This window comes from Oryctolagus cuniculus, chromosome 4 (genome assembly GCF_051225735.1).
Source record: "Oryctolagus cuniculus isolate XC-2025 breed Fujian yellow rabbit chromosome 4, ASM5122573v1, whole genome shotgun sequence".
Lineage (NCBI taxonomy): Eukaryota > Metazoa > Chordata > Mammalia > Lagomorpha > Leporidae > Oryctolagus > Oryctolagus cuniculus.
This window is the reverse complement of record NC_142870.1, coordinates 11,384,443-11,411,218: the sequence shown is the minus strand read 5'-3', so window position 1 is coordinate 11,411,218 and position 26,776 is coordinate 11,384,443. Positions and strand designations below refer to the sequence as shown.

Genomic DNA, 26,776 nt, shown 5'->3' with positions numbered 1-26,776 from the left:
GGGTTCCAGGGTACATTATCTCTCACTTAACTGTAGACTTCCAAAGTGATGGTTGTCAATTTACTCCCACAGTGTTCTGTTGCTGGGGAAGTCCTTTGTCAACCCTTCGTATTATCAGATTTATAGATGCCTACCAATCACGTGGATGTGTAATGATTTCTTCCTGTGATATTAACTTGCATCAAAACTAATGAGATTGCGCAGCTTTCCAGATTTATTAGCCACCTGAAATTCCTTTTGTGAGTGGCTGTTCAAGTCCTTATCAATTTTTCCATTGTTTTGTCTTTTTCTTGTTTACTGATTTATAGGAACTCTTCATATATTCTAGATGAGCCATCTGTCTGCTCACATTCTGTAAATATTACAGGTTGAATGTCCCACATCTGAAACACGTGGGACCAGACATGTTTTGGATTTTTTTTCGTGGTTGGAATATCTGCATACACATAATGAGATATCTTGGAGATGGACCGTAAGTCTAAATACAAAATCCACTTAAGTTTCATAGCACCTTGCACACACAGCCTGGAAGTAATTTTATACAATATTAGTCTGCCTGAATTTTGACTGTTACTCGCCATATGAGATCAGGTATGGTGCTGTGTTAGAGCTCAAAATTTTAGGCTTTTGGAGAATTTAAAATTTTAGATTTTTGGATTAGGGATGCTCAACATATATTTTAAAATTCACGGCTTCTCTTTTCAGTATCTTTTTTTTTTTTTAAAGATTTATTTATTTGAAAGCCAGAGCTACAGAGAGATCTGCCATCCGCTGGTTAAATCCCCAGATGGCCACAACAGCCGGGATTCGGCCAGGCTGAAGCCAGGAGCCAGGAGCTTCTTCCAGGTCTCCCATGTGGCTGGCAGAGCCCCAGGCACTAGGGCCACCTTACGCTGCTTTTCCCTATCAGGGAGCTGGATGAGACATGGATCCAGGACTCGAACTGTTGCCCATACGGGATGCCAGCATCGCAAGCAGCAGCTTTACCCACTATTCCACAGTGCTGCCCCCCCACCCCCAATATGTTCAATGATGTCTGGCTTAAACTTCATCCACTGCTCTTGGATCAAAATGGAAACTCCTAATACAGTTTAAAAACCTCCACATGATCCTATCATTAAGCTCTTCCTTAATGTGTTTCACTACTTAATTATCATTTTGTATTCATGTTGTGCACTAAATGTGATTTTTCTTCCACAGTACTAGCAATCCTTTCTCACTTTACCTAAAATCAATGTTTTGCACAGTCTTTATCAGCGCATTCAAATGTTTCCTCCAGTGTCAACAGACTCAGATGGAGCAGCCACAGAGCAGTCAGGGCTGCGGTTAGCAGTGAGCTGCTGCCATCTGCTGGAGAAGCAATGCACGCAGGAGCACATGCTGAAGATGTTGGGCAGGCGAGCAGCAGCAGGTCACAGCACATAATACACTTTACTTCCTTATGAAACTCACTAAGATAGCTGAGGTATCATCATGACATCCACAGCTCCTGGCTCATACCTCTTACAGCCCCTGCTATTGCCAAAATGACTAGAAAAATAAGCATGGGTTTTCTTTCTTTCTTTTTTTAAGATTTATTTATTTGAAAGACAGAGATAGACAGAGGAAGAGACAGAGATCTTCCATCTGCTGGTTTACTCCCCAGAGGCCTGCAACGTCCAGGGCTGAGCCAGGCTGAAGCCAGGAGCTGCATCTGGGTCTCTCCCTTGGGTGGCAGGGGCCCAGGCCGTTGGGCCATCTTCCGCTGCTTTCCCAGGTGCATTAGTAGGGAGCTGGATAGGAAGTAGAGCAGCTGGGACACGAACTGGCACCCATATGGGATGCCCATATTGCAGGCGGCAGCTTACACCTCTATGCCACAACGTCCATCCTTTTGTCTTTGGTTCCTGAAGCAGTGCCACAGTGATGAAGGTGAACGGGTCTTTAGTTATGATGCTGGAGTGTTTTAAGACTCAAGAAGCAGTCTCTTTCTGACCTCTCTCTTTTTCTTGCCCCTTTTCCTTCCCAAGGTGAGACTCAGAAACTAGAGTTTCTCTTCCCCAAGGCGGGTCACAGAAACCAAGAAATACAAGAAGGTCTCTTATTCGATTCATTTCTGAGTAGTGCACAGAACTTGAAGAACCCCTATGTTTATCAGTTTACTATAAAGGACATTTCAAAGAATACAAATAAATAGTGGAAAATGACATTAAAAATACTGGAAAATTACTATACAGTTGAAAAATTTATTTGTGAGGGAGAGAGAAATGGGGCGGGGGTTGGGAATGATGGAGAAGAGAAAGGAAGAGAGAGAGCACCCCATCTCTTGGTTCACTCCCCAGATGCCTGGCAGCCAGGAACTCAATTCACGTAACCCCTGTCAGTGCCAGAGACCCAATTATTTGAACCATCACCAGCTGCCTCCCAAGCCGGTCACAACCAGGACACTGGAATAGGAAGTAGAGCTGGGAGTGGAACCTAGGTACTCCAATATGGGATGTTGGCATCCCAATCAGCGTCTTAACTACTGCACCAAATGTCCCCAATACTGTAATCTCCTTCCTTTCTGTCTTGGAGTTGGTCATAGAGAAAGAGTCTGATCTATCTTGTCTGACAGATCACATAACCTCCCTATCAGGAGGAAGGATAATACTCAGAGAGGCCATGAAGAGTTTGAACAAGACAGGCCTTGTTGGGTTTTCTCTTAGTCTGTTAAATTACACTGTACGCAATCATATTTCTCCTTGGCTGCCCATGTTCCAACCACACCTATGTAATAGAGGCCTCACAACAAACTCAAAAGGAGGGCTCGGCATTTGCCCTAATGGTTAAGACACTGGGGTCCCATATTGAAATGCCTGGGTTTGACTCCGCTTCCAGCTCGTGCAGACCCTGGGAGGCAGTATTCACAGTGGAAGCAATCAGGTTCCTGCCATCCATGCGGGAAATCTGGATTGAGCTCCTGGCTCCGAGTCCAGGCATGTGAGAAATGAACCAGCCGGGGCGAGCCTGTCACGCTGCCTTTCAAAGACCAGGAGTTCAGAAATGAACCAGCCGGGGCGAGCCTGTCACGCTGCCTTTCAAAGACCAGGAGTTCAGAGAGCTTTTGGAGAGCTGAGCGTTGGAGGAAGAGCTCACTCCTGTGCTGAGAGGGTGGAAGCTTGTGTGCTCGGGCCATCCTGGAACGTGCCTTATGTATCTTTTCACTGGGCTATGTATTTGTATTCTTTGAAAAGTCCTTTACAGTAAACTGATAAACATAAGGGTTCTTCAAGTTCTGCGCGCTGCTCAGAAATGAATCGAATGAAAAAAGATCAATGACGCCAGTTGGTCAGAAGTCCTGGAGGCCCAGAATTGTGACTGCATCTGGAGTGGGGGAAGTTTTGTGGGACCGAGTCCGAAGATGTGGGATCTGATGTGACATCGAGGTAGAGAGCATCAGGACTGAACTAGATCAGAGGATGCCCACTGGCACCCACTGCAGACTGCCTAGATGAGTCAGAGTTTTAGAGAGGGAGAGACAGAGACAGAGAGGACTTCCATCTGCCGGTTCACTCCCTAAACGGCTGCAACGACCAAGGCTGGGCTACGCTGAAGCCAGGAGCCAGGAGCTTCTTCTAGGTCTCCTATGTAGGTGCAGGGGTCCAAGCACGTGGGCCATCCTCTGCTGCTTTCCCAGGCGCATTAGCAGGGAGGAGGATTGGAAGAGAAGCAGCTGGGACTCAAACTGGCACCCATAAGAAATCCTGGAGCTGCAGACTGGGGCTTTAACCCACAGGGTTGGCCCAATCGTCACATATTTGAGACCACAGAAGTGATCTGTGCTGTAAGCACACAGGAGAAATGGAGTTTGTTTTTCCTACCCGGCAATTTACCTGATTATGAAATGGGGCCCAGGGAAATTAGTCTATTTGCCTAAGGCCACATAGATTTAAAAAAAGTCATTGTATAACTCTAAAGCGCATCTACTCTAACTGCTCATTGTTCAGTCGAGGCACAATCTCCTGACATAGCCATTTCTGGGGAGCACATACCATCTTAAGAACTGGGACTACAATATCTTTCTTAAAAATCAATCATGGGACCAGCACTGTGGAATAGGGGATTAAGCCTCTGCCTGCAACACTGGCATCCCACATGGGTGCCAGTTCGAGTCCCAGCTGCTTCACCTCCCATCCAGCTCTCTGAGAATTGGCCTGGGAAAGCAGTGGAAGATGGCCACTGTGCCATTTGGGGAGTGAGTCAGCTAATGGAAGACTGATCTCTGTCTCTCCCCCTCGCTCTGTAAATCTGCTTTTCAAATAAAATCTTTTATAGAAAAAAATCATGCAGTCCTTAAAAAAAAGGTAACTGCAATAAAATTACGTTTAATATTTATTTTTATTTATTTTAATGGTTTATTTATTTATTTGAGAGTCAGAGTTATGGGACAGGGGAGCTGGGGAGGGGGAGAGAAGATCTTCCACCTGTTGGTTTACTCCCCAGATGGCTACAATGGCCAGGGCGGGGCCGGGCCAAAGCCAGGAGCCAAGAGCTTCATCCATGTGGGTGGCAGGAGCTGAAACATATAGGCCATGTTCCAATGCTTTTCCCAGGTCACTAGCAGGGAGCTGGTTTGGAAGTAGAGCAGCCCAGACAAAAACTGGTACCAGCACGGGATGCTAGTGTCACAGGTGGCAGCTTTAACCTCTATACCACAACGCTAGTGGCATATTTAATATTTAAAAGGTTGCGGGGGCCGGCGCCGTGGCTCAATAGGCTAATCCTCCACCTTGCGGCGCCGGCACACCGGGTTCTAGTCCCGGTCAGGGCGCCGGATTCTGTCCCGGTTGCCCCTCTTCCAGGCCAGCTCTCTGCTATGGCCAGGGAGTGCAGTGGAGGATGGCCCAGGTGCTTGGGCCCTGCACCCCATGGGAGACCAGGAAAAGCACCTGGATCCTGGCTCCTGCCATCGGATCAGCGCGGTGCGCCGGCTGCAGCGGCGGCCATTGGAGGGTGAACCAACGGCAAAGGAAGACCTTTCTCTCTCTGTCTCTCTCTCTCACTGTCCACTCTGCCTGTCAAAAAAAAAAAAAAAAAAAGGTTGCGGGGACGGCACTGTGGCTCACTTGGTTAATCCTCGGCCTGCGGCACTGGCATCCCATATGGGCACTGGGTTCTAGTCCCGGCTTCTCTTCCAGTCCAGCTCTCTGCTGTGGCCTGGGATAGCAGTGGAGGATGGTTCAAGTGCTTGGGCTCTGCACCCGCATAGGAGATTGGGAAGAAACACCTGACTCCTGGCTGCGGATCGGCACAGCTCCGGCCGTAGCGGCCATCTGGGGAGTGAACCAACGGAAGGAAGACCTTTCTCTCTCTCTCTCACTGTGTATAACTCTACCTGTCAAATAAATAAAAATTAAAAAAAAAAAGGTTGCAAAGCTGCAAGGTTAAATGTGAGTTATTGTCAAGATCCTTGCTTTTGTGGTAGGTGCTTAACAGGTTTTTTGTTTTATAATATCTAAACAAAATACAGCCATGTATGGGTCAATAGCAACAGTATATCAGCACCCAAAAATTAAAATTTCATTTCTTTTTTGGGTTTAAATCCTAAGGAATCAAAGGAGGAAAATGTGTGGCAAATTCTGACTAGTTTCTCCTTTTGTTCATTTTTCCCCTTTTTTAAAAAAATCTTTTTCCTCTTTCATTTATTCCTCCATGTCAGCATAGAAGGAAAAATAAAAATGTATGCCAAATTTTGAAAGAAAAAAAAAAGCTGCTTTTATGTTTGACAGAATGGTTTAAAAACCAGAAGTAGAAAGAAGCTGAAAGAACGTCCCAGTCAGCTTTGAAACCCAGTCCTTCGTACAGTGCAACAGGGTAATGACACGCGTGGGCAGTCATTTAGAAAGTGGTTTTGTGGTTTGGTGAAGGGCTAGATGTATTCGAGTTGTAGGTGACCGAGTGCTGGGCTGTCATTAAACAATCACTGAAGAATTAGTAGGAAGTAAAACAGAGTTGTGGTAAACTGTAACTTTCTCCCTAAAAAGTTTCAGGGAATGAAACTGAGATTATTTCTCTTTTCACAAATGTTGGAGCTGCAGTCAGAACCTGCAGACGCTCTGGTTCGGCATGCTCTTTTACATCTGTCATGGCACCTAGTCATCACCTGCAGGCCACGCTGTCAGTGGTCATTCTTAAAGTACTTCTTTTATTTATTTTTATGTATTTTTAGAATGTTAAGGTTTGGGGCCGGCGCTGTGGCTTCGTGGGTAAAGCCACCATCTACAGTGCCGGCATCCCATATGGGCACCGGTTGGAGTCCCGGGTGCTCCACTTCCTATCCAGCTCTCTGCTATGGCCTGGGAAAGCAGTAGAAGATGACCCAAGTCCTTGGGCCCCTGCACCCAAATGGAGACCCAGAAGAAGCTCCTGGCTCCTGGCTTCAGATTGGCACAGCTCCGGCTGCTTTGGCCAATTGGGGAGTGAACCAGCAGATGGAAGACCTCTCTCTCCCTCTCCCTCCCTCCTTCTCTCTCTGTGTAACTCTGACTTTCAAATAAATCAAATAAATAAATAAATCTTTAAAAATATAATGTTAAGGTTTAACAAATTTTTAAAGGTTTATTTATTTCTTTGAAAGGAAGAGTTAGAGGGAAAACGAGATGCACAGAGAGAGAGAGAGAGGGGGGGGGGAGGGAGGAAGGGAGGAAGGGGGAGAGAGAGGGAGAGAGGAGAGAGAAAGAGAGAGAGGGAATCTTTCATCCACTGGTTCACTCCTCAAATGGCTACAACAACCAGGGCTTGGCAGGGCTGAAAGCAGAAGCCAGAAGCCAGGAGCCAGGAGCTTCATATGGGTCTCTCACGTGGCTGGCAAGGGTCCAAACATTTGGACCATCCTCTGCTGCTTTTCCCAGACACATTAGCAGGGAGTTGGATTGGAAGTGGAACAGCTGGGACTCAAACTGGCACCCAAGTGCGATGCCAGCACCCCAGGTTACTTGCTATGCTATAGCACCAGCGCTAAGTTTTAAAATTTTTTAACAGTTTGCCTAATCACTTCAGATATAGATATTATTTTTTAAAAGATTTATTTTATTTATTTGAAAGAGTTACAGAGAGAGGTAGAGACACAGAGAGAGGTCTTCCATCCGTTGGTTCACTCCCCAGATGGCCGCAATGGCCTGAGCTGCACCTATCTGAAGCCAAGAGTTTCTTCTTGGTCTCCCACGTGGGTGCAGGGGCCCAAGGACTTGGGCCATCTTCTACTGATTTCTCAGGCCATAGCGGAGAGCTGGATCAGAAGAGGAGCAGCCGGGACTAGGACCGGTGCCCATATGGGATGTCAGTGCTTCAGGCCAGGGCTTTAACTCTTTGTGCCACAGCGCCGGCCCCCAGATATAGATATTATATACATACACATATATACTATTTTTTGCCCTGCACATGGGAGACTCAGATGAAGCTCCTGGCTCCTGTTTTGGCCTGGTCCAGACCGAGCTATTGTGGCCATTTGGGGAGTGCACCAGCGGAGGGAAAATATCTGTCTCTCTGCAACTCTGCCTTCAAAATAAATAAAATAAATCTTTAAACAAAAGATATTAACATCACAAAATGTGGGATTCATGACAACGACCATAAAATGAGGAAAGAAGCATGTATTGTATGTATATTCAGTGAAGATAATACTTATAACTATATACCAAATAACATGATAGCCACACAATTTTTTTTTTTTTTTCACAGGCAGAGTGGACAGTGAGAGAGAGAGACAGAGAGAAAGGTCTTCCTTTTGCCGTTGGTTCACCCTCCAATGGCCGCAGCGGCCGGCGTGCTGCGGCCTGCGCAGCGCGCTGATCCGATGGCAGGAGCCAGGAGCCAGGTGCTTTTCCTGGTCTCCCATGGGGTGCAGGGCCCAAGCACCTGGGCCATCCTCCACTGCACTCCCTGGCCACAGCAGAGAGCTGGCCTGGAAGAGGGGCAACCGGGACAGAATCCGGCGCCCCAACTGGGACTAGAACCTGGTGTGCCGGTGCCGCTAGGCGGAGGATTAGCCTAGTGAGCCGCGGCGCCGGCGCCACACAATTTTTCTACATTCTCTATATATTAACTTCTGTACATAAGATAAAACATAATATTTGTCTTTCTGTACCTGGCTTATTTCACTTAGTATAATGATCTCCAGTTCCATCCATTTTGTTAAAAATATCAGGATTTCATTCTTGTTTTATGCCTGAATAATATCCCAGCACCTGCAGACACCACATTTTCTCTTTTTTTTGAGAAAAATTTTTTTGAAGATTTATTTATTTGCAAGTGAGAGATACAGAGAGAGGGGAGAGATGCAGAAAGAGAGGGAGGGACAGAGAGATCTTCCGTCAGATGGTTCACTCCCAAATGGCTGCAACGGTCTTAAGCCAGGAGCCAGGAGCTTCCTCCAGGTCTCCCACATGGGTGCAGGGGCCCAAGGACTTGGGCCATCTTCTACTGCTTTCCCAGGCCATAGCAGAGAGCTGGATTGGAAGTGGACAGCCAGGTCTTGAACTGGAGCCCATATGGGATGCTCGCGCTGCAGGCTGCAGCTTTACCTGCTATGCCACAGCACAGCTGCCCACATTTTCTTTATCCAGTAACCAGATGACAGACATCCACATTTATTTCTTATCTCTGGTGTTGTGAATTGTGCTGCTATCAACATGGGAGTGCAGGTATTACCTTCATGTGTTGATTTTACTTCCTTTGGGTATATTCCTAGAAGTGGGATAGTTAGATCATATGGTAAATCCATTTTTAGTTTTTTGAGGAAAAGTTCACTTTTATTTGTTTATTCTATTATATTTTTCTTATTACAAGTCTATTTTTGATGTTAAAAAAAGGAAAAGTTGCTAACTTTGCGATGAAAAAACTCACGCTTTCATATTTTTATGCAGTGTTAAGTTTGCCACATTATGACAAACCTGGTATTCTTACTCAAAGATTCCCTTTTTAAAAAAATATTTTATTATGTGTTCTTTCTCAAGGATTATCTGTAATTGTTTTCTCTGCATATTTTGGTGGGTTTGGACTAAGTGAACCAACAGATGGAAGATCTCTTTCATTCCCGCTCTCTTTACTGCCTTTCAAAGAAATATTTCAATCCTAATCTTGAAGTAGTTCAATAACACAAAAGAATATATTCTGACGTATAGATATGGTATGAAGAATAAGAAAATGAATTCCAGTGTAAGAAATATGTACTGGGGCCGTGCTGTGGCATAGCAGATAAAACTACCACCTGTAATTCCAGCATCCCATGTGGGTGCCGGTTCTTGTCCCTGCTGCTTGAATTCTGATCCAGCTCCCTGCTAATGGCCTGAGAAAACAGCAGAAGATGGCTCAAGTGCTTGGGTCCTTGCACCCATGTGGGAGACCCCAGAAGAAAGTCCTGACTCCTATCTGACCAGTCCTAGCCATTGTGGCCTTTTGGAGAGTGGATCAGTAGATGGAAGATCTCTCTCTCTCTCCCTCCACTTTCTAATAAATAAAATAAATCTTAAAAAAAAAAAAAAGAAATGCACACAGGGTAGCAGGCCAAGTCTTGTATATGAGCTCTCATCACAGCCTCCTCCTCCCTGGTGGCCTACAGAGGTCACCTCCACTCGACTTTCCATCTTTCACCTGCTTCATACCTTTAAATCACATGTTTAATTCTGTATGTCTTTGAACTTCATACAAACAAATGCTATCGGACCTTTTGAACCTTTCTACGACAGGCTTTTTTTCATTCAATATTGTTTGTGAGATTTATCCATTTTACTATGTTTGTCTCTTATTTATTCATTTTCACTGATGAACAGAAATTCATTCTATGAGTCTCCTTCATTATCCAGTCTGCGGGCAATGGACATTTGTGCCGTTTCCAGTTCACTATTACAAACCACACTGCTAGAACTCTTGCGCGTGTCTCCTGGGCACGTAACTATGCCTGGAATTCGGGTCTGGACTAGATACATCATATAATGCTAAACTGCTGTCTAACACATTTTTAACAACTTATAATCCTGGTAAATGTAAGGTTCCATTGCTCTGCATCCTTGTCGACACTTGGGATAGTCACACTCTCCCTTTGTCAATCTCATGGGTACTCAATAGTTATCTTTAAATTGTTTTAATTTGCTTTTCCTGATTAATTAGGATAAATGCTGCAATTTTTACTATGGTTTCATGAAGTGTGCATACATGTATATTTCTAAATTTAAATATTTAAAGACTAAGTGACTGTAAGCATTTCAGTTAAATTGGACATTGGTCAAAAGATATTAGCAAAAAAAAAAAAAAGAATGTGTCAATTCTTATCTCAGACTCTTATATTGTCTAGATTTTGTACTTTTCGTTTTTTCAATTAATAATCAAGAGTAAGGAATTTAAAAATTCTAATTCAGAATATAATTTCAGAGATAAGAAAGAAACTTTTTCAAAGCTCTTTAACATAAGCTGTGGTAGTAAAACTTAAAGGTTAATGTTTATACTGCATATGAATTTTACAGACAATAATTATAAGCTAGAAGTGTGTTTATGTATATACATATATATAAAATCAGTATAGCATTTACAGTGTAGTCAAGGAAATTAAAATATTATTAAACACCACAGATCAGTGAACTCAGACTTCCATGAGTTCCAAAAAACTGAACTGTCACATACCCAAGTAATGCTCATGCACTCTAACAACTTCACAAAGTCCAGGGTCTTCAGAATCCAGGGGCAAAATTCCTAAAAATTAGAACAAGAAATTTAAGGGAAACAAGTCAAAGGCATAGTGGATAAAGCCACTGCCTGTGACACCTGCAACCCATATGGACACAGGTTTGATCCCAGCTGTTCTACTTCCAATGCAGCTCCTTGCTAATGGCCTGGGAAAAGCAGCAGAAGATGGCTCAAGAAGATGGGCCCTGTACCCATGTGGGAGACCCAGATGAAGCTCCCAGCTCCGAGGTTTAGCCTAACTCCGTGCTGGCCAATGTGGTCATATGGGAAGTGAACCAGTGGATCAAAGATCTCTCTTGGTTTCTCCTTTTCTCTCTGTAACCCTAAATTTTAAATAAATACATAAATCTTTTTTTTTTTAAATCTCATTTTTCTCCTAAGCTAGCCTGATTTTATTTTTGGCCTTTTATAAATATTTATTTATTTATTTGACAGTCAGAGTTACACAAAGAGAGGAGAGGCAGCGAGAGAGGTCGTCCATCTGCTGGTTCACTCCCCAAATGGCCGTGATGGCTAGAGCTGCACAGATCTGGAGCCACGAGCTTGTTCTGGGTCTCCCATGTGGGTACAGGGGCCCAAGGACTTGAGCCATATTCTACTGCTTTCCCAGGCCATAGCAGAGAGCTGGATCAGAAGTGGAGCATTCGGGACTCGAACTGGTGTCCATAAGGGATGCCAGCACTGCAGGTGGCGGCTTTACCAAATACACTACAGCACCGGCGCCATATTTTGCCATTTATTTATTAATTATTATTTTTTGACAGGCAGAGTTAGACAGTAAGAGAGAGACAGAGAGAAAGGTCTTCCTTCTGTTGGTTCACCCCACAAATGGCTGCTACGGCTGGCGTGCTGCGCCAATCTGAAGCCAGGAGCCAGGTGCTTCCTCCTGGTCTACCATGCGAGTACAGGGCCCAAGCACCTGGGCCATCCTCCACTGCACTCCCGGGCCACAGCAGAGAGCTGGACTGGAAGAGGAACAACTGGGACAGAATCCGGTGCCCCGACCTGGACTAGAACCCAGGGTGCCAACGCCGCAGGTGGAGGATTAGCCAAGTGAGCCGCAGCACTGGCCATATTTTGCCTTTTATAAAAGGTATATTGAATGCCACTGACTTCTTGGGCAGAAAAAAAAAGAGGTAAGAAAGAAATCATTGATTCTCCAGGAAAATACCAGAGTCAAATCAATATAAAAAGCTGATGAAAACTTCCACAATCTATTCTTTAATAACCTTAGGCATGCTGTAAAACTAAGAAAATTTCTAGGTTTATGAGTATGCTCCATGAAGAAATGGAGCTTTCAAAGACTATTACACAGACCATAAACTGTGTATGTCTGTGTGAATATAAAGATAGAGGTATAAATACATGTATGTTTACCTATAAAAATAGTATTAATTGTGAATTTTTGAAACAAAGAATAGGTTAAACATTTTAAGTCCATCTTTAGTTCTGGAAGCGGAACAAGGGAGGAGGTCTGTATGACTCAAGGGAGCTTCAGTATGGCCTAGTGAGTCCGCGGCCTTCAAGTGCATCACGCGTCCTCTCTCTAGACTGGAGTGCACCCACAGCCTTGCAACCTGCCAGACAAGGGCTGCACCAAGACATCCTCAATCAGGCTCAACTTTCTATCTACACCACTGATCTATATTCAAATAAATACTGGCAAGTTTTAAATCTGCTAACTGGGAATAAGCTCCTAATTTTCTTCATCAATGGATATTTGAAAGCCAAATTCCCAAAATGAAGAAAATATTCCCATATGGAGCAGTTATAATGAGCATTAATTGCACAGGATAAAAGAAGAGATGACAGTGAAAGATTACATGATACAGAAAAATGACCTGCAACTTACCAACTACTTCATCATCTGGCTGAAAGAATGACACCTTGTTTCCAACTATAAAGTAGAGAAAATGAATACTGTTATTAAATATAATTCTCATTTAAAAACATTTATTTGAAAGAGTAGGGTATGAGGTGGGGTGCAGAAACAGAAAGAGAGCGAGATCTGCTAGTTCATTCCCCAAACGGCCACAACAGCCAGGTCTGGGCCAGGCTGAAGCCAGGAGCCAAGAGCTCCATCCTGGTCTCCCACATGGGTAGCAGGGGCACAAGTACGTGGGCCAATCATACACTGCCTTCACAGGCACATAAGCAGGAAGCTGGATCAGAAGAGGAGCAGCCAGGACTAGGGCACAGAGCTGTTCACACCATGCAGTGCCTAAGTCAGTCTCTCCCCTCTCCCAGTCTCTCCCCTCCACCGTGGATCTCTGCCTATTTAACTACCACTAAGGATGAGAAAATAAAGGAAAATAATCTATCCCACAGCTTCTATGCCGATTCCATTTCCACCCTCCTGTGTGTGGCCCAATCGTCTATCATTTTACTTGCAGAATCTCACACAACGGGAAATTCTGATGAAAGTTAAAAAGCCAATACCATCAGTCAATTTATTTGAGTACATAATTTATTTTTTAAATGGATCACAGTAGTTGTATTTATTTAGGGGCACAATGTGACCTTTCAATACAAGTTCACATTACAATGTGCCATGATGAGCTCAGGGGAAACATTTTTCTGTGTGGGGAACACTTAAAATTCTCTCTACTATTTCAAAATATTTAATTAATTCCAGCCACCCACAGTCATTACTCTGTACTGTAGAACATGGGAAGTTATGCCTCCTATTCAGCTGTACCCCTGTACCTGTTAACTAGCCTCTCTCCATTCCCCTCCTCTCCAGGTTTTGGCTCCCACTAGTCCAGTCTCTGTTTCTTTTTAGCTTGTCCACAGAAGGGGGAACACGTGGTATTCTCTCTGTGCCTGACTTAATTCACTTAACACAATGTCCTCTATGCCATCCATGCTGCTGACAGACTTTCATTCATTGTTATGGTGAATGATACTCTGGTGTGTGTAAAAATCTGCTTATCAACCGATGGCCATCTGTTGCTCACTGTGAATAATGCTGAATCATCTGAATATTTCTATTCAAAGACTCATGAGCAAAGATGGAGGAAAAATTCAAACATTGCTAGATGCCTACTTGTGCCCAGCATTCATTATTATCATTCCTATCTAACAGACAAGGAAATTGAGGTAAAGCAGTGAAATAAGGTGGAACAAAGAAATTTGGAAGTGGCCCCATTGGCTGGCTCTGTGAACAAAATGGTCCCAGAATTCACTGTGGGTATTCAGCAAGTAACTGAGTCTGGCATCCTACTTTCAATCCTTCTCTTGCAGTCTGGTTCTTCTTTGGATCCCTTATTTATTTATTTTTTAAAAAGATTTATTTATTTGAAAGACAGGGAGGGAGAGAGAGAAGGATGGAGGGAAAGAGGGAGAGTGGGAGGGAGTGGGAGAGTGGGAGGGAGAGAGGGAGAGAGGGAGAGAGAGGGAGAAAGAGGGAGGGGGAGGGGGAGGGGGAGGGAGGGAGGAGGAGGGAGGGAGGGAGAGGGAGAGGGAGAGGGAAAGAGAGGGAGAGAGAGAGAGAGAACAGAGGGAGACTGGGTCAGGCCAAAACCAGAAGCCAGGAACTCCTTCTGGGTCTCCCACAGGGATGGCAGGGATTCAAGTACTTGAGCCATCATCTGCTGCCTCCCAGGTAGTACATTAGGAGGGAGTTAGATGGGAAGTAGAGCAGCCAGGACTTGAACCAGTGCTCTGCTAACACAACATGGGTGTCGCAAGCATGCAAGCAGTGGCTTAATCAGCTGAGCCAAATCACTTGCCCCCATGCCACTTTTTTTTTTTTTTTTTTTTTTAATTTACTTATTTAAAAGGCAGAGTGGTAGAGGAGGAGAGAGAAAGAGGGATAGGTATTTTCTATCCAATGGTTCATTGCCCAAATGGCTACAGCAGCAGGGGCTGGGCCAGGCTGAAGCCAGGGACTCCATCAGGGTATGCTGTGTGGGTGGCAGGGACTCAAGCACTTGAGCCATTAGCAGCTCCAAAGCGCATTAGCAGGAAGCTAGATTGAAAGCAGAGCAGCGGGTCTCAACCTGGTGCTGTAATACAGATGCGGGCGCGCATGGGGTGGATCAGCCAGCTGTGCCACAATCCTGCAATTCTGGCCCCAATACTTTACCTTCTGTTAAACTGCTATCTTTTATTTTGCTCTATCTGAAGAATTTCTTGACAGTGTTTTTCTCTGCTACCAAAGCTCTTGCCCCAACACCTGCGTACTTTTATTTTTCTCTAGCAACATCAGACTCCCTGAAACTCTGACTTTCATCCAGTTATTACCTGCTTCACTGTCTTGCCCATGAAGTCCTCACTGCTGAGTGTGATGCCCCACCTGCCTGCCTCCTATTACCGTGACAACTTACTCCAAGAGCCATTTACTTTCTTCCCTCTGGTTGGGTAATTCTCCTTGGTGCTTTTTTTTTTTTCTTCTTTAAAGTTTATTTATTTATTTGAGAGGTAGAGCTATAGACAGAGAGGGACACACAGAGAAAGGTCTTCCATCCACTGGTTCACTCCCTGAATGGTTGCAATAGTCTCAGCTGTGCCAATCTGACGCCAGGAGCCAGAAACTTCTTCTAGGTCTCCCACACGGGTGAAGAAGCCCAAGCACTTGGGGCCATCTTCTTCTTCTTCTTTTTTTTTTTTTTTTTTTTTTAAGATTTATTTCATTTATTTGAAAGGTAGAGTTACAGAGAGAGGTAGAGAGAGAGAGAGAGAGAGAGACTTCCATCCACTGGTTCATTCCCCAAATGGCCACTCAATGGGCAGAGCAGGGGCGATCTGAAGCCAGGAGCTAGAGATTCTTCCGGGTCTCCGGCCTGGGTGCAGGGGCCCAAGCACTGGGACCATCTTCCACTGCTTTCCCAGGCCATAGCAGAGAGCTGGATCAGAAGTGGAGCAACAGACCTGAACCAGTGCCCATTTGGGATGCTGGCACTGCAGGCGGAAGCTTAGCACACTATGCCACAGTGCCAGCCCTGGCACTTTCATAATAATATGTTCATATGTGGGGTGCTGGTTCGAGACCTGGCTGCTCCACTTCCAGTCTAGCTCTCAGCTATGGCCTGGGAAAGCAGCAGCAAATGGCCCAAGTTCTTGGGCCCTGGCACCTAAGTGGGAGACCCTGAAGAAGCTCCTGGTTGCTGGTCAGATTGGCCCAGGTCTATTGTTGCGGCCATTTGGGGGGGTGAACCAGAGAAAGGAAAACCTCTCTCTTGCTCTCTCCCCCCCTTTTTTTGTAACCCTGCCTTTCAAATAAATAAATAAATATTTTTTTAAAATGTGCTCATATTTATATCTCTGTCTCTCTCCTAGAAAGTAAACTCTGTCTTAGGACATCCTAAGTACTCAGCAAGTGCTCACTAAGCGTGGAATGAATGAATGACGGATCGTCTGCTTGTCTGTACTTTAGTCTGAGCAGAAAAAGGAAATAAAATCACCATTTAGCGATGTCAGAAGATTACACTGGAGGCCAGTGTTGCAGTCTAGTCAGTTAAGCCACTGTCTATGCTGCTGGCATCCCATATAGGTGCCAGTTCGAGTCTCGGCTGCTCCACTTCTGATCCAGCTCCCTGCTTACGGTCTGGGAAAAACTGCGGAAGATGACCTCGGTATTTGGTCCCTACAATACATGTGGGAGACCCAGCTGAAGCTCCCAGCACTGGCCTGGCCCAACCCTAGCCACTGTGGCCACTGGAAGTGGAGCAGAGCATGGAAGATCCTTCTCATTCTCCACGTCTCTCCCTCTCTCTGTAACTCTGCCTTTCAGAGAAATAAAGTAAGCTTTATAAAAACAAAAAAGATTATAGTGAGAAAGAGTAACTGATATAGGCTTACTATTCTACATGTTAATCACTTCTTACTATAAATACAAAAAAAAATTTAAAAGAAAACATAAAATCTGACTGGTTATTCTTTCTCCCCTAGAAACCGGGATTCCGATTTTTAGATGAACAAACTTTTTTAATGCTTATTTTAGGCAAGCTTTCAAAAATTTCATGTGATGTAGTCATTGTTATATAAATTTTGGCCCGGAGCTACATTACACAAGTAAATTTATGCTAACTTGTAAACAACATAAAAAGGACAACACGAGGCCAGCACTGTGGCATACTGGGTAGGGCTGCTGCCGGTGATGCCAGTACTGCCGGTTTGAGTCCTGGCTGTTCTACTTCCTATCTAGCTCCCTGCTACGGCCTGGGAAGGCAGTGGAGAATGGCCCAAGTCTTTGGGCCCCTGAACCCGTGTTGGAGACCCAGAGGAAGCTCCTGGCTCTTGGCTTCAGATAGGCCCACCTCTGGCCGAGTGCCACCATTTAGGGAGTGAACCAGCAAACGGAATATTTCTGTTTCTCTGCCTCTCTAAAACTATAAATAAATAATTTTTTAAAAAAGGACAACATGTGTTATTCTATTCTACCTATAATTATTTGTGAATTTAAATACATAATCTGTATTTACTAACCTTTAATAAGCTCAACTGCATATTCCAATTAAGTCCTTTTTAAGTAAAAAAAGGGCAACATTTTTGTATAATTAAGTTTTTTTCAAAGATTGATTTATTTATTTGAAAGGTAGAGTTACAAACAGACAGAGAGAGAGAGAGGTCTACCATTTGCTGGTTCACTCCTCAAATGCCTGCAAAGGCCAGAGTTGGGCCAATCCAAAGCCAGGAGCCAGGAGCCTCTTCTGGGTCTCCCATATGGCTGCAGGGGCCCAGCAATTAGACCATCTTCTACTGCTTTTATTTATTTATTTATTCAAAAGTCAGAGTTACACACAGAGAGAAGGAGAGGCAGAGGCAGAGGCAGAGAGAGAGAGAGAGAGAGAGAGAGAGAGAGAGAGAGGTCTTCCATCCACTGGTTCACTCCTCAATTGGCCGCAATGACCAGAGCTGCGCCGATCCGAAGCCAGGAGCTAAGAGCTTCTTCCAGGTCTCCCATATGGGGGCAGGGGCCCAAGGACACGGGCCATTTTCTACTACTTTCCCAGGCCACAGCAGAGAACTGAATCATTAGCGAAGCAGCCGGGGCTCAAACCGGCACCCATATGAGATGCCGGCACTGTAGGTGGTGGCTTTACCAGCCATGCCACAGCGACGGCCCCCCATCTTCTATTGCTTTTCCAGGCCATAGCAGAGAGCTGGAATGGAAGTGGAACAGCTGAGTCTTAAACCGGTGTCCATATGGGATGCCGGCACTGCAGGCAGCAGCTTTACCCACTATGCCACGGCACCTGCCCCTAATTAAGTTTTACATATGAAGATTTTGTATAATTGTATGTAGTGGCAAACCAGTTAGCTATTCAATTTCTTTTACCTTATAAAATAAACATCGATATTTACTTATATAAACTTACCATCTAACACAACTCCAGCAATTTCTCTGCCAACAGGAAAGAACTCCTTTTCCATCTTCATTTCTGTCAGAAGCTAAATCAAGACAAAGACTGTTAATACATCATTGTCAAGAATGGACCCAGCACCTAGTCATACGGAGAAAAGAGCAAGCAAAAACCAATGCCCAGAAAGGCCAAACATGATCCAATTTTTGGAGCTGAGACAAAGCAAATAACTTTTCAAAACAGGTTTCTCTGTAAGGGAGGAAAACACGAGTTTGCTAAGGAATTAGTTGGTACACAGGATTAGGTACAAATAGTATTATCCAAATACCATTAACCTAGCATGAAGGGGAAGTACAACCAAAAGACTCCTTGGCTGGTTAGCCACTGCATATCTGCTCTCTCACTCAGCTGACCAGAGGGTTGGTTGTAGAGGACACTGTTGAGCCTGGGGATGAGGCCAATGAGGATAAAAGGGTCTTCATCCCTAAAGCCTTCCAAATCACCTGTTCTCCTCCTATGTTAAGCTGGGGAGCAGGCAGCAAGATGTGAAAGACAGGGAAACGGCTTTAATATCTCAGTTTCATAGTAATACATATTTCTCTTGGTTAATTCTACATTTTTAAGTGTTTATTATTTTTTCATTAGGAAGGCAGGGCACAGAGATCGAGACAGACAGTGAAATCTTTCATTTGTTGGTGTACCCCCTCAAATGCCTACAACAGCAAGGAGTCTGGGATTCCATATGGGTAGAGGTGTGCAAGCAATTGAGCTACCTCCAAGGATGCAGAGCAGGAAGCTGGATTAGAAGCACAGTAGCGGGGCAGGCGCTATGGTACAGTGTGTTAAAGCCCTGTCCTGAACTGCTGGCATCCCATATGGGCAGCAGTTCTAGTCCCGGCTGCTCCTCTTCCGATCCGCTCTCTGCTATGGCCTGGGAAAGCAGTAGAAGATGACCCAGGTCCTTGGGCCCCTGCACGCACGTGGGAGACCCAGAAGCTCCGGGATCCTAGCTTCGGATTGGCACAGCTCCAGTTGTTGTGGCCATTTGAGGAGTGAACCAGTGGATGGAAGACCTCTCTCTCTCTCTCTCTCTCTCTCTCTCTCTCTCTCTGTAACTCTGTCTTTCAAATAAATAAATAAATAAAAATCTTAAAAAAAAAAAAAAAAAAAAGCAGCAGCAGCATAGTAGCAAGGATTCAGACTAGCACTCTGTTACAGGTTGTGGGTATCCTGAGAGGCTCAACCCTCATTACTACAATGTTTTTGCCTAAATTTTGACTCCATTTTTTAAAATAGATTTATTTATTTATTTGAAAGGCAGAGTTTTAGAGAGGCAGAGAGAGAGAGAGAATGAATGAATGAATGAGGTCTTCCATCTGCTGGTTTACTCCCCAGTTGGGTGCAATGGCTGGAGTTGTGTCAATCTGAAGCCAGGAGCCCGGAGCCTCTTCCAGGTCTCCCACGTGGGTACAGGGGCCCAAGGACTTGGGCTATCCTCTACTGCTTTCCCAGGCCACAGCAGAGAACTGAATTGGAAGTGGAGCGGCTGGGACTCAAACTGGCACCCACAGAGTGCCAGCACTGCAGGTGGCAGCTTCACCTGCTAAGCCACGGCACTGGCCCCTATTTATTTATTTGGAAGGGAGAGTTACACAGAGGCAGAAGCATAGGCAGAGAGAGAGAGTGACCTTCTATTTGCTGGTACACTCCCCAAATGGTTGCAAGGGCCGGAGCTGGTCTGATCCAAAGCCAGGAACTTCTTTGAGGTCTCCCACGTGGGTGCAGGGGCCCAAGGACTTGGGCTATCCTCTACTGCTTTACCAGGCCACAGAAGAGAACTGGATTGGAAGTGGAGCAGCTGGGATTCCATATGGGATGCCAGCACTGCAGGTGGTGGCTTTACCCACTATGCCACAGTGCAGGTCTAAAGACTGATCTATTTATTTGAAAGGCAGAGTTATAGACAGAGACAGGAAATGAAAGAGAAAGAGAAGTCTTCCAGTCGCTGGTTCATTCCTCAAATGGTTGCAATGGCCTATGTTGGGCCAATCTGAAGCAAGGAGCCTGAAGTCTCTTCCAGGTCTCTGACATGGGTGCAGAGGGCCCAGGGTTTGGGCCATCCTCTGCTGCTTTCCCAAGTGCATTAGCAGGGAGCTGGATTGGAAGAGGAGCAGCCAGGATTTGAACCGGTACCTGTATGAGGTGCTGGCAATGAAGGTGGCAGCTTTATCTGCTATTCTGCAGTGCTAGCCCCTAAATATTTACTTTTAAGAGTTTAGTATTGAGGCAGGCACTGTGGCATAACAGGGTACGTCAATGCCTAGCATCTCATATGGGTAGCTGCTGAGTCTCAGCTGTTCTACTTCCCATCCAGGTCCCTGCTAATACACCTGCTAAAACAGCAGGAGACGGCCCAAGTCCTAGGACCTCCTGTACCCATGTGGGAGACCTGGATGAAGCCCTTGGCATCAGCCTTGCCCAGCCCTGGTCATTGTGACCATTTTGGGAGTGAAACAGTGGAAGAAAGAGCTCTCTCTCTGTAACTCTTTCAAATAGATACACCCTTTTTATTTATTTTTTTAATGAACAAAAAAGGAGTTTAGTTTTTTGCATATTCTAACCAAATTAATTACAATTTTAAGTAACAGAATATACTACTTAAAGCTTATAGTTTGAGTTCTTGCCATTTTTTTTTTTTAAACAGGCAGAGTGGACAGTGAGAGAGAGAGAGACAGAGAGAAAGGTCTTCCTTTTACCGTTGGTCCACCCTTCAATGGCCGCCGCGGCCAGCACGCTGCGACCAGCACACCGCGCTATCTGAAGCCAGGAGCCAGGTGCTTCTCCTGGTCTCCCATGCGGGTGCAGGACCCAAGCATTTGGGCCACCCTCCACTGTACTCCCGGGCTACAGCAGAGAGCTGGCCTGGAAGAGGAGTGACCAGGACAGAAACTGGCACCCCGACCGGGACTAGAACCCGGTGTGCCGGCGATGCAGGTGGAGGATTAGCCTAGTAAGCTGCGGTGCCGGCCAAGTTCTTGCCATTTGTAATAATTGTAGAGATGCTGAACGTATTTGTGGATATCATTGTACTTTAGGAACTAGAAATAAAAACGCATTGAAATAATTTTGTGTATTTGTTTTACTTCTCAATTTTTTGAACTCCTATAATCATAGCTGAATATCTCTTTTTTTCATGTGGAACTTTACATGTTTCCTAGATCACATTAGATTTTTATAGAAATATTGGGTGTTTTACAGCATTTGTTTTTATGCATATTTCTACATAATAATGATTTTGGCCACTGTACCCAGCCTCCTTCACTTACCATAAGTACTTTCTTATACTATTGCATGATTTTCATAACTGTTACACTTAATGCAGTCTTTCATTCAACTGATTTTACTGTAATTTATAATTTTTTTTCAGTTAGGGATTTTTTTTCAGTTAGGAATATTATTTCCTAGACTTGGGTTTTTAATGGATTTTTCATAGTTGTTTTATTTTAAAATTTTCATTTATTTTGATTTTACTTGAATGGCAGTGAGACAAAGAGAAAGACAGACACAGGGCGAGATCTTCCATCTGCTGGTCCATTCCCCAAATTCCTGCAAAAGCCAGAGGTGGGACTGGTCGAAGCCAGGAGCCTGAAACTCAGTCTAGGTCTCTCATGTGGGTGGCAGGGACCCAACAACTTGGGCCATCATCTGCTGCTTCGCATGGTGCACATCAGCACACAGCTGACCGGGAAGTAGTGTAGCTACAGCATGAACCAGGTACCAAGAAATGGAAGGGGGCATTCCAAGCGGTGTCTTAACCACTGTGCCAAACAGCTACCCTAGATTTTTTCATACTTTATTTTTTTTTTTGCTGTTTTTAAAGATTCAGTTTTACTTATTTGGAAGGCAGAGTTACAGAGACAGAGAGAGAAGGAGAGACAGAGAGACAGAGAGAGAGAGAGAGAGAGAGATCTTCCATCTGTTCCTTGTTCACTCCCCAAATGGCTATAATTGCCGGAACTGGGCCAATCTGAAGCCAGGAGCTTCTTCTGGGTCTCCCACATGGGTGCAGGGGTCCAAGTATTTTGGCCATCTGCTGCTGCTTTCTCAGGTGCATTAGCAGGGAGCTGGATCAGAAGTGGAACAACTGGGACTCAAACCAGCACACATATGGGATACCTACATTGCATATGGAGGCTTAACCCACTATGCCACAGCACTGGTCCCATCTCTCTCTTTTTCAAATATGTGTTTATTTATTTGAAAGGCAGAGTTGTAGAGAGAGAGAAAGAGAAAGAGAGATCTTCTATCTGCTGGTTCATTCCCCAGATGGTTGCAACAGTCAAGGCTGGGCTAGACTAAAACTAAGAGCCCAGCACTCCATCCGGTTCTTCAATATTGGCAGCAGGAACCTAAGCACTTGGATCAGATTCTGCTGCTTTCTCAGATGCTTTAACAGGGAGCTGAATCAAAAGTGGGGAGCTGGGATTTGAATCAGCACTCATATGGGATGCCAGTGTCTCAGGTGGCAGCTTAAATCCATGGTGCCACAATGCCAGCCCATGGATTTTTCATAGTTTTAAAAAGAACATCTTCTGGGGGCCAGTGCCAGGCGGGTTGAGCCACGGCCTGTGGCAGATGGAGGATCTCTCTGTCTCTCCTTCTCTAACTCTGCCTTTCAAGTAAATAAATATTAAAAAATAAAAAAAATCTTCTGATGTAGATGTCTCCAGAAAGAGACTATCACTAGCATTCTTGGTTAAAGCCTTCAGGGGATCTCAGTAACACATGCTCAAGTCACGCTCACGTTATAGAGTTGCCTAGTGGAAGCTTACAATCTTGTTCTGTAATTTCTCTAAGTATCACTTTATCAAAGAGAACTTAGAGTCTGAACAAGTATGTTGATATTACGGCCCAGTAAGTGAAGAATCCATTAAACTATGGCATTATCTCTATAAAACCTAGTAAATGGATCTGTTTATCATGGTACACTTAGCTATAGTTTTGTTTTTCACCAGTTGAAGACTTACCCATGGCTTTCATGGTCAGTAATATGACAGGCTACTAGGGAGTAATTATTATGGTATGAGATTGGAAATATGTATTTATATGAGAGAGAGAGAGAGAGAGAGAGAGAGAGAGAGATGACAAGAGTATGACCCATACCTAGAGACATTAACTAGAATAGAATTGGTGGTTAACTATTTGATAAGGTTTCTAGTTTCTATTTTTATTACATTCATACAAATGATCTCTTCCTTGATTATAGGCCTTAAAAATTACTAACCCTCAGCCTTTTGTAAAGGATTTTAAAGTTTCCTATGATGATCAAAATGTATCTTTAATCAGACTAATAATTTACCTTTATGTAGAAATACATAATGCACATTAAATTATTTTCTTATCCATTCCAAGGATGACAGTAATTTCTTGACACTCAGAAAGTAGTTATTATTACATCTACACACTAAATACACTATGAAGCATCATTTGATTTTTGGCTATAATAAAAGCAGCAATACCTTCGTATTTATCTGGCTTAGAGCACAAGCTTTTACTTGAAGTTTCACATAGTTATCCTCTGTAACAGGAAGATTTTCCTAGAAGCAAATAACAACAACATGTGTTATATATTCATATGAGAACATTCACTTAAATTGTGAAAATTTTCACACATAATTGAGCAAAATCAAACATATCTTAAATCTTACAGCTAACTTAAGTTACAAATATTCAGCAAAATACAGTCAAAAAAAGAATAAAGAAAGTTTTGGAGTACAATTTTTAAAATGAGTACACATGAATATTCACATACTAAGACTGATAGATGTATAGATAATAAAATACATGCACCTTATCTTAACCTAATCTACTGCACATTATCTTAACCTAATCTACTGTACTTTGTCTTAACCTAATCTTAAAACAGCAGCCCCCCAAAAATATCAGCCCTTCACACAGATAATCTTTTTTTTATTTTTATTTTTACAAAGAAATTTTTTATTTATTTGAAAGTCAGAGTTTCAGATAGGCAGAGGCAGAGGCAGATAGAGAGCGAGTGAGCTTCCACCTGCTAGTTCACTTCCCACATGGGTACAAGGCCGGAAGTGGGCCAATCTAAAGCCAAGATCCTGGAGCTTCTTTTGGATCTCCCACGTGGGTGCAGGGGCCCAAAGACTCGGGCCATCTTCTGCTGCTTTCCCAGGCACATTAGCAGGAAAGTGGATCGCAGCTGGGATTTGAACCAATGCCTATTTGGGATGCTGGCACTGCAGGTGGTGGCTTTACCCTCTATGCCATGGCGCAGGCCCCATTTACAGATAATCTTAAACACAGATGGGGGGCCGGCGCCGTGGCTCACTTAGTTGATCCTCTGCCTGTGGTGCCGGCATCCCATATGGGCGCCAGGTTCTAGTCCTGGTTGCTCCTCTTCCAGTCCAGCTCTCTGCTGTGGCCCGGGAGTGCAGTGGAGGATGGCCCAAGTACTTGGGCACCTGCACCCGCATGGGAGACCAGGAAGAAGCACCTGGTTCCTGGCTTCGGATTGGTGCAGTGCCGGCCATGGCGGCCATTTGGGGAGTGAACCAACAGAAGGAAGATCTTTCTAAAAAAAAAAAAAAAACAAAACCTCACAGATATATAGCTTTTACTACTTAATGCTATACATCAACTTATTTAGAGATACTTGTTCATTTTTTTCCTAACACCTGTTTTGGACATTTCAGCTTGCCCTATGGGATTTTTAGGTCAAAACACAAACTTAGGGACTGGCGTTGTGGCATAGTAGGTTAAGTCTCCATGTGCAATACCAGCATCTCATATGGGTGCCAGTTAGGGTCCTGGCTGCTCTCCTTCCAATCTAGCTCCCTGCTAATGTGCCTGGGAAAGCAGCAGAAGGTTACCCAAGTGCTTGGGACCCTCATCCATGTGGGAGACCCAGAGGAAGTTCCTGGTTCCTGGCTTAGGCTTGGTCCAGCTCCAGCCATTGTGGCCATTTGGGTAACAAACCAGCTGACGGAAGATATCTCTCTCTTTCTCTCTCTCTGCTTTTCAACTAAATAAATAAATCTTAAAAAAAAAAAAAAACTAAATTAGAAACCCACAAATGAAATTTAATTAACTCTCATAGTCCACAGCTAGATTTTTTTTTTTTTTGGACAGGCAGAGTGGACAGTGAGAGAGAGAGACAGAGAGAAAGGTCTTCCTTTGCCGTTGGTTCATCCTCCAATGGCCGCCGCGGCCGGCGCGCTGCGGCCAGTGCACCGCGTTGATCCGATGGCAGGAGCCAGGTACTTCTCCTGGTCTCCCATGGGGTGCAGGGCCCAAGCACTTGGGCCATCCTCCACTGCACTCCCTGGCCAGAGCAGAGAGCTGGCCTGGAAGAGGGGCAACCGGGACAGAATCCGGAGCCCCAACCGGGACTAGAACCCGGTGTGCCGGCGCCGCAAGGCGGAGGATTAGCCTAGTGAGCCGTGGCGCCAGCCTAGATTTTTATTCTTAATTCATTACTCACTGTCGTCCAACCAATATTATTAAATATAATATCACCATCTCCAAATAACTCTACTCTAGCACCAATAATTACTTCAAATCCTGATAGCCCAAAATTAGATTAAAAGCTAGCCAAGAGTAGCTATTTGCATAGCCCTTCCTGTGACCTTCCAAAGAGATTACTGTCTTATTTGCCATGAGCACAATATTCTGGGGGTGTCTCTTTTTAAATCTCAGACTTGCTACTTGGTGATATCAAGAAGACACTCAACAATACTGATGCATTTGTGAATTTTACTCATGATTTGTTGAACCTGGAGATGAGACTTCCTGACAATCAATCAAATCTTAGACTCTCACCCTGACCCAATGGTAGAAGCCAAGTTGTCTAAGATTGAGACTCCGGACCTAAATTAATTTGGAGATTGTGAAAGACAAAGGCAGGGGGGTGAGGATTACATTCATGATCTGGACATTTTTTATTACTATAAAATCCTGAGATTGATCGATCGATCGATCTAGTTATCTAATACTCAGGTGCTTTTCATTCCTAAATTTACAAAAAAAAAGATTTTGAATTGCCTCACACCTATCTGGGCCAGACCGAAGCGAGGATTCAGGAGCTTCCTCCCAGTCTCCCACCTTTGTACAGGGACCCAAACCCTGGGCCACCATCTGCCGCCTTCCCAGGCATATCATCAGAGAGCTGGATCAGAAGTAGTGCAGCTGAGGCTTGAACTGGCACCCATATGGGATGCCGGCATAGAGGCCACTGGCTTTAATCTACTGCACCACAATGCCAGCCTCCACACCCTTCTAGTAATTACCAGTAATTAAAAATCCTACTGTCCACGCTTAAAGCAGTAAAAATCTATAGATCGCCTGAAGTTTAGTAAGTGAGGTAACTTTAGTGAGCTTAACTTGCTTAGTTGTGTTCAGAATAAACTGCTTTCAATCTGCTACATGTATAAGACTATTACAGTTGTTCTGTTTTCCTAATGTCTTTCATAGCAGCATCCTGAGCAACTGGAAACTTTGATGGGGTTAGCATGATGGTACAGCAGGTTAAATCTGCACCTGCAACACTGGCATTCTTAAGAGTCCTGGCTGCTCCACTTCTGATCCAGCTCTCTGCTAACGCACATGGGAAAGCAGTGGAAGATGGCCTAAGTCCTCGGATCCCTGCTTCCAATCTGAGAGACCGAGACGGAGTTTCAGGCTCCTGGTTGTAGCCTGGCCCAGCCCTGGCCATCGCAGCCATTTGGGGGATGAACCAGTGG

The 26,776-nt window shown here is 44.5% G+C and overlaps 1 protein-coding gene across 3 annotated transcripts in view; it reads right to left on the bottom strand.

The window, feature by feature from the left end:
* CRYZL1 (crystallin zeta like 1) overlaps nt 1–26,776 on the bottom strand; it is a 53,718-nt gene that overhangs the window by 15,134 nt on the left and 11,808 nt on the right. For all 3 annotated transcript variants that reach the window (XM_008274936.5, XM_002721285.6, XM_089331486.1), the window contains exons 3-6: nt 23,528–23,605; nt 18,024–18,096; nt 12,554–12,598; nt 10,639–10,707 (exon numbers count right to left, since the gene is read on the bottom strand). In XM_008274936.5, coding sequence (XP_008273158.3) covers nt 10,639–10,707; nt 12,554–12,598; nt 18,024–18,096; nt 23,528–23,605 — 265 coding nt within the window. The remainder of the gene's footprint in view (nt 1–10,638; nt 10,708–12,553; nt 12,599–18,023; nt 18,097–23,527; nt 23,606–26,776) is intronic.